At 33.5% G+C, this 15,073-nt stretch overlaps 1 protein-coding gene across 1 annotated transcript; it reads right to left on the reverse strand.

The window, feature by feature from the left end:
* Window positions 1-1,490: 1,490 nt before the first annotated feature.
* Window positions 1,491-11,603, reverse strand: LOC134680602 (uncharacterized). The gene is made up of 6 exons (XM_063539707.1): window positions 11,524-11,603; window positions 10,603-10,801; window positions 7,762-7,885; window positions 5,384-5,550; window positions 4,817-5,036; window positions 1,491-2,082 (listed from the first exon to the last, which is right to left on the reverse strand). The coding sequence occupies exons 2-6, from the start codon at window positions 10,727-10,729 to the stop codon at window positions 1,545-1,547; spliced, it is 1,176 nt and encodes a 391-aa protein (XP_063395777.1). The 5' UTR covers window positions 10,730-10,801; window positions 11,524-11,603; the 3' UTR covers window positions 1,491-1,544.
* Between the last annotated feature and the right edge of the window lie 3,470 nt (window positions 11,604-15,073).

Below are 15,073 nucleotides of genomic sequence, written 5' to 3' on the forward strand. Positions count from 1 at the left end.
TTTTAAATATTCTGTTTCTTTAAAGTTTAAGCATCTGAACGATTTATCTACATATAATAGACTGAGTTTTATCACAAGTCTTTATTCTTGGTATATGTTTGCAATAAATACTTTTTCATGATGAACGCCGTATTCCCATGAAATTTTGTTTTGAAAGTAGAAATCTAATCTATAGAAACTTAGGATGATGTGTAAAAACACGGGGAATTGTTGGTACATCTATTAATTCGTGTTAAAATGTTCGTCAAAAACACCGCTCGGGCAAAATGGAAAAAGGAAATTTATCTGGGTGAGAATACGGATAGAATTAGGCGATAATGCACAATACAAGCAGACTTTGCAACTCATACAAAAATAGTTTGTTTGTATGGAAAACAAGTTTTTTCTTTCAATTTTAGCATAACATATAGTTGCAGCTGAAGGTGAAACAAACAATTTTTTTTTTCTCAGGGTCAAAAACAATTTTTTTTTCCTCCAAAAACTATAAACAAACTTTCTTTCCAAAAAAATCCATAGTCTAGAAAAATCAAATGGTTGCTGCCTTATCGTCGGGAAAAGCCCATGAAGTTTGACAGTATTTAAAGGAGTTTTTAGAACAAACATGCATCTACCATGTATGCATTTCTTTCTGTGGATAAATATACAATATAAAAAAAAAATCATATACATGTATGTATATTGTAAGGCCGGCTAAAGGTAATATATGAAATATACACTCATATATTTCGTGTGTCAGATGCGCTTTACTGAATTCCACTGCATCAGTAACCTTCGAGCCAGGACATTTTTATGCCAGGGAAACTTCGGTAATCCTTACACTTATATTAAAACAATCACTGCCTTTGCCTATATTTATGACAATCATTCAAAACACAATGAACCAAGTGTCATTTTAAAAGTCTTATAAGACTTGATTAAATATTCTGTTTAAAAAAAAACCGTTGACATGACACAAAATAACAAAACCAAACGTCTAGAGGTTACATTAACTAGGGGGTTTTAACACATTACCAGGTATTAAACAGAAGAGAAAACTATTTAAATTTGCTTTGGGTTTTATTAAATGGCTTAAATTGTATGTTAATGGGTAAAGTTATGTTTAACTTCCAAAAGATGTTACATGAATCCAAAAAATCTTGTTTCTTTTAATTTTATTAAATTAAAATGATCACTATTTTTGTGAAGAGATATAGGAAGATGTTGTGTGAGTGCGAATGAGACAACTCTCCATCCAAATAACAATTTAGAAAAAGGAAACCATTATGGGTCAATGTATACGTACGGCCTTCAGCACGGAGCACTATTGTTGTGAAGGTTCACAATGTAACATGAGATGTAAAGAAGTAACTCCATACCGTGAGTAATCGTTTCCGTTTCGGAACTGTTTTCCTTTACTCCTTTAGCCAAGAGTTGTATGCGGATAGGAGATGCGACTGCCAGGCAGTTTGATAATAACTAGGTCAAGGTCATGAAAATAATACAAGTCTCTATTGACAATGTTGAAGTATGGCTCCATTTATTTATTCAAAATACATAAAAAGCGTTTAGAATTCATCTGCCGAAACGTTCCGTTTTTGAATTTGCTCAAAGCAAATGACCAATGACAAATCTGGTGGACTAACGTCATATAGTTTTAAAAAATCTTTTAATGTCACCGGAAGTTCTAACATGTCAACAGCAGGAAATATTGACGTATCTTTGTTGACGGATATAATATGACTCCGTATTTTGGTCCGAGCAAGGTGTTTTAAGCTTGCAAGACGACCAGTAATTTGCATGAATTCGTCATCTTTTCCAAAGTCAAAACGGTCTTTAATATATTTATTCTCAACATATTTAATATCTGTTGCGGTAAGTCTATAACCAGCAGCTAAAAACGTTCTCAAAAATAGTTTGTCCTTGACACAGTAATCGTGCTTTCTGAAATGTTTAAAGTGTGGTCCTAGTTGTTTCATGATATGTCTGAGACTATAAAGGTTCGGGTCTACTCCATGTTGTAGCAACAGTACGGATGATGTACAAACAAACCATGGAGGTGGAATCCAAGTTGTTGGAAATTTAACTGTAAAAACTCTTCCTCGTCTGAAAAAAAAAATCCATTAAAATATATGTTTATTTAAACAAAATGGGAAAAGAAAATTCAAAAGAGAAGAAAAAAATGTATAAAAAAATGTATAAAAGTTACCGTTTTGGTTTAATTATTCATATCATTATCATACAAATGAGGAAACACATGTGCCATTCTCTTAACAATTTATATCTTACTGATTGTAGAGGATAGTATTGTAAATAGTACTAAATACATAAATCCAGGATAAGTAAAATGTTTAAAAATTACGGTAATATAAATTTTTAAGTAAATAATAACACTATAAGTATGTAGCAGTTTATATAAAACACTGAATAGGTTGTAAGCCAATGTAGCGGTTGACGCGGGTTTAAAAAAATTGTCACCTGGACTTAGCGTTCGACAGTGTGACACATGCATGTTTGGTTGTGTTCGTTTTGTTGAACAGCATGTATATAGACAATAACTGTTCAGTGTCTTTAAATATGATTAAATATCAGCTGTATGTGTACGAGGCTAGGAAATTAAACAAGGTGTATGCGAGCTTTTAGCGAGCTACTACACCTGTTTCGAGCCGAATACAAATACAGCTGATATTTAAAGACACTAAACAGATATTGTCTTTATCCTGCAATTAATTCTGTATATTGTTTGTGTTTTGAAAGACACAAAAACTAACATATTAAGCATTTATTTTCGATTTGTAACCCCTTGAGGCCCGCGTAGTAATATCAAAATCACACATTACGCTGAAGACAGGTTCGCAAAAATGAATCTCGAATGGTCATTAATAATACATCACTCAAGGTGAATAATTATCTATCTTAACATGACAACTAATTTCAAAAGTAAAAACAAATAACAAAACATTGTCAAATTTGAAACAGAAGTGTGCGAGTTGTCCTACGCTTCAGACTTGACATTCACTAAACATGCATGCTGAAATTGACATGGTTGATTTTGTAACACAATCAAACACATTCAAGTTTGGAACGACAATTGTCATCGTCATTGGAATTCAACCGGAATACACATTCTGAGGTCACACAGGTTCAAACAATACTCAGTCCGACAGTGGGAGGAGCTTTAAAGCGATATCTGTATAGTATACAGATACAGCATAGCGATATCTGTAGGGCTGTATCTGTATAGTACGACACCCAATTGCAGGATAAAATACGCAACCATGTCCGAAGGGAACGGGAATTTTATATTCGATATCCCTTGTTTGGAAATTTCGAATGACAAGCATTAACCACCTTAGGTATTGTTTAAATTGTTTTCCTCTTGAATATGCTTAAAAAATTAAACACTGGAGCGTAAAACAATAAAATCAATAACTTATAAAAAAGAAGATGTGGTATAATTGCCAATGAGACAGCTCTAAACCAGAGACCAAATGACATGGAAATTAACAACGATAGGTCACCGTACGGCCTTCAACATCGAGCCCCATAAAGCATAGTAAGCTATAAAAGGCCCCGAAATGATAAATGTAAAACATCGGGAGGTGAACTTAAAATCGTAAACATCGTTGACAGACATTATGGAACTGAAAGCCCTATTGGTAACAATGAAGGTGAATGGAAAAGAACAGAATTGGAAATTCACGGCCAGTTCTGACCAAGTCTTAGTTCAGCTTACTTGGATTAAGATCAAGGAACCAGATACTTCATATAGGAAACGTGGGCCGGCCCTGATAAGTAATAACAATCCACCATCTACCAATGTACCAGAGGAGGCAAGGCTAACCGTTACACCCAGTGGATGGCCACATAAACAGCCGTTGTACCCGCTGAAGAAGAACAACAAACCACCAGTGTAGACCACACAACTCAGACCGAAGCTAGAGACACCATAGTCGGTCAAGTACTAACACCAACAAAGTACAAAGGGGAATCAGTTGGAGTTGTAATAAACAGGGATATTGTCACTAGTATTTACAACCCCAACAAGGCCTGTCATCGCCTGATCTACTACACCTCTACAAAAGACAGAGGCAAGCGTAGTAGGATCGAATTCGATGAAGGGTTTGCCATCAACGACCCAGACCTACTGCGCACACTACCACATAAATCGCACGTCAGAATAGAATAAAAAAAGGCAATGCAAACGGCCATCTTGGCAGAACGGCATGATACTCCGTACCAGCCACAAGATCGCAGTCGCAGTAAGATGAAAGCCAAACGACATACATACCCAAATCTGTAAATATGTATATAAGTCTACAATATCAAAACAGGATAGCCGGACGGTAAAACACACATATCATCAATGTAAAACAGTTCATACTAGAAAACTAACGGTCTACATGTACAAACAAATGAACGAAACACAAATATGTTACGCATCAACAAACGACAACCACTAAATTAAAGACTCCTGACTTTGGACATGCACATACAAATGTATATACAGAATATGGAGGGGTTAAGTATTTTAGCGGGATCCCAACCCTCCCTTAACATGAGACATATGTGTTACATTACAACATAAGAACGAACTATCAAAGTCAGTTGAAAACTCATCAGAAGGATACAGAAAGAAATACTATACAGAGTTGACGTGGCCGGGGACTAAATCATCAATCAGTACACAGCCAACATCAAGTGGATTTAGTGTAAAGACGTCATCAGCGGTCAGAGGAAAACATGACTTTGTGCAAGCATGTTTTAATGACTTATATGAATCATGTCATATCTTATTCATTAGTTAGTTACACATGGTAATAGTATGATGTAAACTTACCCTAGGAAGAGGCATGGTCCCCATGATGTTGTATTGAGTTTCACACCAGCGTTCAAATACAATTCAAGAACTTTAATTAACAACTTGGGGTCAGGTGAAGGTTTGTTCAGTCCCCACAATGTGTTGGGATAACTGTAGGGTCCAATGATTGCACGTGTGTCAGACGGGTTTTCTATGTTGATATCCTGTGGGAGTCCCTGGAATTTGTTGACGTCCACGCCTACAAGAGATTTCTTTTCATTATAATTTTTCTTTACAGAGAGATTGACTTTCGAAATTTCGCGACCACTGATTACCCAAGTACGTATACATTGCTTAAAAACAAATGCGTTCTTTAGAACAATTCAAAAGTCTTGTGTCAAATACTTATGTGAAGAATAAATCATAGATTGATATACCCAGTGGCGGATCCAGAACTTTTCATAGTTGGGGGCTTGCTGATCGACTGCCTAAGAGGGGGCCCGCTCTGGTCATGCTTTAGTGATTCCTTATATAATCAACCAATTTCTTCAAAGAAAAAGGGGGGCTTACCCTCTGGCCCCCTCCAAATCCGCCTTTGATACCAACCTGCATCAATAAGAATGTTCAGTATTTCTATGTCGCAGTTGATAGCAGCACAGTATATTGGTGGTACATTATTGTGGTACTCGAGACTAGATTGTTCGCCATTGGCAGGATGATCGACGTTTGCTCCATTCTCTACAAGCTTTTTCACAAGTTTTAATTCACCAAACCTATATTGAACAAGAAATGGTTATTTTTACTGTACTGTATTTCATATAAAACAAAGAAGATGTGGTATAGTTGCCAACGAGACAACTCTCCACAAGAGACCAAAACACAGAACTTAACAACTAAAGGTAACCGTACGGCTTTCAACAATGAGCAAATCCCATACCGCATAGTCGGCTATCAATTCATACCGGTTTACCAAATTAAATTTTGATTTAAGTGAACTAAATGTTACCTATTAGCCACAAATGAAGTGATCCTTTTATTGTAATTCTATTGTTGGCTAGATGATCTTGAAACATCTTTTTGCAGATCAGCGAAGGCCTGTGATATAGATGTAAGTGCCAATGAGACAACTCTCTACCCAAGTCACGTGCCAATGAGACAACTATCTTCCCAAGTCACGTGCCAATGAGACAACTTTCTACCCAAGTCACGTGCCAATGAGAAAACTCTCTATGTATATTATATTGCACCGACTTAGATAAGCATTGGCTGCAAGTACGGGGCGCCGAATGGGACTCTTGTGGTTTTGTACAAAATTCAATTCTGTCATTACAAAATCATTTTTGTCTTACAAAACTATGTGCTACAGACTTGTTTTGTGAAAACTTCAATTTTGTGATGACAAAATTCATTTATGTAGACAAAATTCATTTTTGTCATGACAAAATTCATTTTTGTAGACAAAATTAATATTTGTAATGACAAAAGTCAATTTTGTCTGAAAGGTATGCAAATATAAACATATTTGCATACAAAATTGACTTTTGTTACCTGATATGGAAATTAAATCACAAAAGTCAATTGTGTGAGGTAAGATTCAATTTTGTGAGACAAAATTTACTTTTGTGAGACAAAATTAACTTTTGTGAGACAAAATTAACTTTTGTGAGACAAAATTGACTTTTGTGACAAGTTTGTCAATTTTGTTCAGACAAAATTCAAGTTTGTCAATTTTGTTGAGACAAAAATCAATTTTGTCAATTTTGTTGAGACAAAAATCAATTTTGTCAATTTTGTTGAGACAAAAGTCAATTTTGTCAATTTTGTTGAGACAAAAATTAATTTTGTCAATTTTGTTGAGCCAAAAATCAATTTTGTCAATTTTGTTGAGACAAAAGTCAATTTTGTTAATTTTGTTGAGACAAAAGTCAATTTTGTCAATTTTGTTGAGACAAAAGTCAATTTTGTCAATTTTGTTGAGACAAAAGTCAATTTTGTGACGACAAAATTCAATTTTGTGACGACAAAATTCAATCTTGTAACAACAAAATTAACTTTTAGGAGACAAAATTGACTTTCGTGAGACAAAATTGACTTTCGTGAGACAAAAATCAATTTTGTTGAGACAAAAGTGAATTTTGTCTCACGTTGGTCAATTTTGTCTCACAAATGTCAATTTTGTCAATTTTGTTGATCACATTGGTCAATTTTGTCTCACAAAAGTCAATTTTGTCAATTTTGTTGAGACAAAAGTCAATTTTGTGTAACAAAAGTCAATTTTGTGTAACAAAAGTCAATTTTGTGTAACAAAAGTCAATTTTGTGTAACAAAAGTCAATTTTGTGTAACAAAAGTCAATTTTGTGTAACAAAAGTCAATTTTGTGTAACAAAAGTCAATTTTGTGTAACAAAAGTCGATTTTGTATGCAAATTAGTTCACAGAAACCAAACTAAACTAATTTGAATACAAAATTGATTTTTGTCGCCCAATTTTCAAATTAGATAACTAAAGTCAAGTCTGTGTAACAAAAATGAATTTTGTCATGACAAAAGTGACTTTTGTCCGCTGATAGATAATTTTGTATGACAAAATTTTAAATTTGTAGTATGATACAAATTTTGTTAAACTGAACTTATTTTTGTTGAACAAAAGTCATTTTTTGTCCGTACAAAATTGAATTTTGAGTACAAAACCACAAGAGTCCCATTCGGCGCCCCGTTGTAAGTGCAAATAACATAGAAGTTATATAATTATAAAGATTGTATAATCAGCATAATGTCTTTGTTACAAAACGATATTTTGAGAAAAGATATGTATTTAATTATAGTACAAGTACTTATACTTGCTTAAATCCGTGTCACCTGTATTACTTTGGATAATTGTTTTATTGACAAAAACAAAAACTCATATTTTTATCTTTATATCCGCAAATCTCTTATCAAAATAAAAGATTTTTTTTTATATAAAACCACAGAATACTAACTTACAGACACGCTATTGTAAGAGCTGTTAGTTCTATCTGCTTTATCAACACACGGTCATTGCGACCAGATCGTTTTATAATCCTTTCTTCTGTCATTACAATTATTTGATCTACATCGTCACTGTCAGCTAGGCAAAAAAAAACAAAAAAAAACCAAGCATCACATGACATTTTTATTTTTATCTGAATGGTGTATTTAAATCGAAATAAAACAAGTAACAAGTAACAAATTGTGAAAAATTGCATTCAAAACTATCATTAAGGTTCAAATGAAAACCTAATTGTATATTATTGCATTTACCTAAATCCAAAAAAAAAAGAAAACAAGTATTTAAAAATAAGTTTTAACACCAGCAATACTATTTTCATGTAACCAATGTGTGTTTCAGAAGTGAATATTGTTTCGACAGTAGTGTATATTGTTTCGACGGTAGCGTACATGAGGGAGGGAAGAGGGGTCCTGATCCCGAATTCCAGGACTTAAAAACATGAGATCCCGAAATCCCGGGCTTAAAAACACGAAATCCCGAGGTCTCGAAATTCAAAAGCAAGAATTCCCGGATCCCGAAAGTGTTAATACCAAAATCCCGAGATAAAAAAACACCTGATTCCGGAGTCCCGATAAAGGTCCTATCCCCCTCGTACATGCACATGTATATTGTTTCCACGGTAGCGTTCAATACGAATACGAATATTATACGAAATTGTTTATTATAGTGACAATGTGTATATATACAGTATATACAATGTGTGTACACCCGGTCCATTGGACCTATAAGTCACTTAAAAAATATAAATCTTTAAATCATTTCATAGGAGAGTCATGTAGTTCAATGATGTACATAAATGAATTGTCTGCGTTTTGTAAATGCATACCCAACTATATCAGTCCTATTTCAGGACCGATAACTCTGTCGATATCATAGATAATATCGGATACATACAATATTGTTAAAACCAAACCAATCGTATTATTCGTCTCTGTTGGAATGTATACAATAACTATATGTTTTACATAATTTAAACTTTATATCGATTTATTGCCTGGATTTAGCTTTAAATATTGAATTAAAAAAATAAATAACTATAAAATGATATTCAATGATCGAAATTCATTTAAATTAAAATTTGAATCAGATTATTTCTTTGAAATAATTAAAGAAACATAAAAACATTAGAATGCCTTTTAAGCAAAAAATATTTTTTTAAAGAAATTTTCATAATATTCATATTTTCCTAAAGTTTATTATGAAACATACTTCTTCTGATTTGACACGGGAAGGAGAAGATATTTATTTGTACATTTATGAAAACTTTTGTATATCACAAAATTTAAACTCTGGTAATACATGTATACACACTGACAGGATGTTGAATGTCACCTGGTTGCTTTTGGTTTGCACGTCTACCTGACAATATATTATGATGTAACATTATAAGATTAGATTTCACCTGTCCGGTCAAGGAATGATATTTTTAAGGTATAGAATTTTTATCTATTATAATTGGACATTGTTTTATTTTCTCTTAGGATGAAAACATTTTTTGTTTGTTTTAAAATGAATGTATTAATATATTTCTAAAGAAAGATAAAATATACAGAAAACTTGAAAACACCTTTAAAAAAAAGGAGAGATTTTTTTTTATTTAAGATATTGTAAACTTTTTTCTGGTAACAGTATCTCCTGGATGAATATCTGTCAAAATACATGTGTCACACTTAAAATATTTTTTTTTATTAAGAAATTTTGAAATCAATGATATCGAAATATCACTAAAGGAAAATAACAGAAACATCAGAGATTATTTATAGAATCTTAAATATAATCTAGAAAAGTCTTACTATAGAAATCATTGATTTGATGCAACATTTCCATATGATACATCAGCCGCCATTTTGAAAAATCTCGGAAAATTCCCTTTTTTAAATCGATGTTTGACCGAATTTGCCCTGAAATTAAACTGTTTTAAGTAGTATTTTTCGCCAGCTATATGTTTGAATATACTTAATCGATTTGCAAAGTTTGTTTTTTATTTACAGAATTTCTTTATTTGTTGTAAACGTAGACATGGGTATCGGTAATTTAACATTGAGTCAACGGAGAAATGACGAGAAAAAGTGCATATTTTACGATTCCGATTTGACCGAATTTAATCAAAAATTAAACTGTTAGGACCAACATTGTTTGATAGAAATATGTATGAATATCAAGGATTGATTTGCAAAAGTAAGAACACGGATCAGGTTTATGAGAAAATTAAACTTTATTGAAGCATATATGCTTTTTATATGGGGAAATATAATACAAAATGGCGGCTATTATACGTCACAAAAGTCACGTGATGTCTAACTTAGTTGGATATGACGGTAAAATATATTTAGCTATTTTTCTTGGAAAATAAATAAAAAATTGTATTAATTGTTCACAGATTGGCAGTGATAAAAATGTTTCTTTGCTTGGCATGGTTGAGTATAAAGTTCATTTCGAAGTTCATTATATAAATCACAGTACATGTATATTGTTTCGACGGTAGCATACATGTATACTGTTTCGACGGTAGCGTACACGTATATTGTTTCAAAATGGTACTTACCGTCTGGTAGGACATGAGTCAGTTCAACGCCAAGAGGTAAAAGCAACATATTTTCGGCAAAATGAGAAGCCTTCCGTTTCTATTAACAAGAAAATTATCTTTGAACATATAACCTTCCCCTGAAATTGCAACTCATCTTATAAAAAGTATGTTTGATTACACTTATTTGAATGCGTTTTCTTGACCGAGTACCATGATGTCCTACCACTGGGTAAATAACCTGTCGAAAAATTATATAATCTTCTCTTACAAATTTCCCATGCCGTTGTTAAAGCTGTATCCTTTCCACACGTCCTAACATTATACTGCTGGACTTTTGAACTATGCTGTCTCAAGTATGTACTTTGATCATATGATTGAGACCAGAAGTCTGTCATGTCCAGAGAGTGAAAATTTTACCATACTATAGATGTCTTGCAAATTGAATATTCTTTTGAGTATTGTTTTCACTGAAATAAAAATAAAAGTGATTTGATTCTTTATCTGTGTGTGAAATTAACAGGGCTTATAAAGGGGGGGGGGGCAATTTAACTTCAAAGTATGGTTATTTCCTAAAAAAATATTCTATCCCAAATTTGACAGATGACCAAAAGATATATATTCTAGATCTAGATTTTTCTCATATTATATTTAAATTTTGAAAAAAAATTAATTTGATTGATAGTTTCAAAAAACTTAATAAAAATTTTCGCGCTTTGTGCGATTTTTTCCCCTGACAATTAACATTGGAGTCGAACGCACACTCAAGCTTCATGTAGGGTTCGAAATAACATTCAACCCCAGTATTGACAGTGACACAGTAGATTCACTGGGTAGTTAAATTCTTAGACAACTCTGATATCAATGCCCCCATTGTACTTTGAGCTCACGACATTTTACTTCAGTTAAAGGCGCTTAGGTTAATTTCTTCTGATTGTAAAGTAATAATTCACGAATGTGATGATATAAAATAACCATGTTAATATTTAAACCGCTGCCATGGGACACTGAAATCCATCAATACATCTTCTGTTTTAGTCGGGTCATAATATAAATTAACAGATTATGTATTATAAATTGAAAGTTATTATTATATTTTAAGTAATTTGCAACCAAAAATAATTGAAAATATTTGCTAAACGGCCCAATATTGATTATTTAAACTACATGTATGATATAAAGTTCCACTCACCTTTAACCACACATAGTACAGGTAAACATATTCACGTTGTGTAATCAGTATATAGATAACACGTCTTACGATAATGCGTCTATATTTCATTCTACTAAGATCATCATTATCATTTCCCTTAAATATTTAAACCAAATCACATGTTTATCATATGAACCTGAATAGGCAGATTTAGGAGGGACCAGGGTGCCCGGGCCCCTTTGTTGTGGGAAAATTATGTTGATAATATAGGGAATTACTAACTAAGGGTCAACTGTGAGGGACCCCCTCTTCAGCAGTCAGTGCCCCACCAACCTTCTGCATCGGCCGCCGAATCTTGCAAGTCGTTCCTCCAGTTGTTGTCCTCTAGATATCTTTTAGCTATTTTCGTCGCTTGCTCGTGTCTTGTTGCTATTTGCCTAACATCTCATTAAACGAGAGTACCACGCTCTTTGCACGTTACGAACCCTTGCAACAACTCTTTGAGGGGTCCGTAGGTGGCCTGTTGCAAGGCAAAATGTTGGTCCCTATCCAATATACCCTCATTTTCCTGTTGCAGTTCATTTTCCCGACCATCATCGCGAATGGCCTCTATTATGACCAGACCGACCTATTGTAATTATTGTGAACTTGTTCTCGTCCTGAATATGCATGAAATATTTGCCACTGGACGTTAAGCAACCAACAATCAATCAATCAATCTCATAAAACGAATGATGAAAATATATTGAACAAATTCGACCACGCTCCTACTGTTACACCACAACTCATTTCAAAGACATTAGATTTTTTCATTTTGTTCATTTGTATCATAAACTGGCAAACAGATTAAAAATGAATCAAAATTCGCCAACAATACAGAGATGAAGATATCTTTAGAATTGCTACAAGTATTCAAGTAAAGTCCCAAAAATATTGAAATCCGTGGAAAATTCAAAAAGGAAAGTCTCTAATCAAATGACAAAATCAAAAGCTAAAACACGTCAAACGATTGAATAACAACTGTCACATTTCTGACAACAGAATCAACGGACAGTCGGTATTCCGATTGCAATTAATTGTGCATCCCTACTTGTCGACTTGATTCTGTACTGATGAAGAGACGGAAAAAGAAGAAAACAACATTTTGGCAAAGTAATTAATTCTACTAAAAGAAATTTCAGCATTTTTCATCTTCCAAAGTGTATATAAGCATAATCACTACTAGAACAGTTACCAATCCGCCAATTCAAATGTTAACTAATGTGAGATACAGCCAGTTTCTGTAGATGATATGAATCAAATATAATCCTCTATTTCAAGTTTACCTGCACATGAACTAAAAAGAAGAAACACATTAGCAAGGGAAATAATTATTTAGACATTGATCACAGTACAACAGGTTGACATTAGGACGAACCACCTTTAAAATAGTGGCATCGTTGTATTCTTCCATATTTTAATAATGAAGTTCGTGATCGTCTTAAACAGCTGTTAACTCACTCTTTCTGGTCTTCCAACGTTGCTTGACACGATAAAGGCAAAAGTTTGCTGAGTTTATGCGTAGAATATACTAGTAGTCAGTTACATCATCAAGTACAACTGTGTATGTCTGAGTAACTCTTACTCAAGATATCTCTGAACTATTCAATAATTATTTCCCTTGCTAATGTGTTTCTTTTTTTTAGTTCATTTGCAGGTAAAGTTAACATCAAAACATATATAAAGGCGTAAATGCATTGCCAAGGAGCGAGTGATGCACGAGCACAAATTTAAAACACTTCACATGCTGGATAGCATAAGCCGAAAGTCATCACATTCTCTAAGTCATTGAACTTCATACTAATGCATTGATGATTGTTAAACGTGCTTAATTCGCCGTTTCAGAATCTAATGCATCCTGGGTAATATTTTCAAAAGCGTACACCAAAGCGTTTTGATTAGTTTAAAACGTTATAAACAATGGAAATTCAACCAATGACGTAACGTTATTTTGACTTTGGGGTACGAACAATGAAATTACCCATGATACTTTAGATTCTGAAACGGCCAATTGTCTCAGGAGCAGGATGATAAGAAGGATCACCTATGCCAATTGTTGCCTTGGTAAATATGAGATGAAGTAACCTGTCCACAATTTGGAGTTCTTGTCGTTAAAGTGTCAAATGAAGTAAAAATGTCCACTAATACATACTTGGCTTCACCGTAACTGTAGTTATAATTACAATCAACTCAAGGATGAAGGGTGTCACACGTGGAGCAGCAGGCATAAATTATCCTTCGGGAGAATCTGTTTATTTCTGTTTTTTTGTTGGGTTCAATTGTTAGATTTCTACGAAGTGTTAAGTTAACTTTTTCATCATTTCGTCGTTTTTTGACATGGCGTTGTAAGATATGATTTTTGAATTTCCCATAGGTTCCCTACGTTTCTTTCCTTCATTTGTGTATTGACGTCGACATTACTTGATGCTTTCGGATATAGATGGATCGCAGCAGTTCTGACCTCCTACATAATCGACATTTTTTACAAATCAGAAAAGGCTAATGCAGGTGCTTATGGATTATCTATATATTTCCACATGTGGGACTGGTTGTGCTACATCTTCCGGAGCACCTGAGAACACCCCTAGTTGTAGGTGGGTGTATGTTTCTTAGTCTTGGGTTTTTTATGTTGCGTTTTTGTGATCTGTTATTTGTTTGTTTGTCTGTTTGTCTGTTTCTTTCTTTTTTGCCATGGCGTTATCAGTTTATTTTCTACTAAATTAAATGTGTGTGAATGTCTTTTTGGTGTCTTTTGTCTCTCTTTTTCATGATCAGATACCATTCAGACTACCTGCAATAAAATCAACGGTACCAATTTTGTTGCACCAGATGCGCATTACGACAATACATGTCTCTTCAGTGATGCTCGTGGCCAAAATATTTGAAATCCAAAGCATATATAAAAGATGAAGAGCTATAATCCAAAAGGTCCAAAAAGTATAGCCAAATTCGAAAAAGGAATCAGAGCTGTGCATGAGGGAGATACATTCCTTAATTTATAATAATTCCTAATATTTTGTAACAGCAAATTTCAATAACACAAAAAATCCGTATTTTGCAACTTGCACGATACCTTACTCAACGATTACTCCTAATGAATTTGTTGATCTGTCACTTTCATCTTAGAAATTAGTTAGATAGAAATCGAAATAAGACAAATAAAGATTAATGAATGAGTAAATTTTCTGGAAATTAAATCACAGAAAACCAGATACTAGTAAACAACAGCTAAAATTCAGTGAAAAGAGTTGCACTTGAAAATAACGCAGGATATAAATTATCTACAAGTCCGGTAGTCTAACTGCATGAAAACTAGTAGAATTAAAAACCAATTGTTCAGAGAACAATTGAAGGTCTTTCCACCTAAACGAATTTGCTTTAATATGAAAGTTGTAAAACTAAGTTTAAAATGTGATTTCAATAGTTAAAAGATAGCTTATTGTACGCTGATTCCAAAATGAGAGATAGGAGCGTTCATATCGCTTCGGACAGACTAGGACAAATCTTGCGAAGTAAAATAAATCTGTCGTAATCTTTCACAGTTGCGAAG

Source organism: Mytilus trossulus, chromosome 8, assembly GCF_036588685.1.
Source record: "Mytilus trossulus isolate FHL-02 chromosome 8, PNRI_Mtr1.1.1.hap1, whole genome shotgun sequence".
In the NCBI taxonomy this organism is placed as follows: Eukaryota; Metazoa; Mollusca; class Bivalvia; order Mytilida; family Mytilidae; genus Mytilus; species Mytilus trossulus.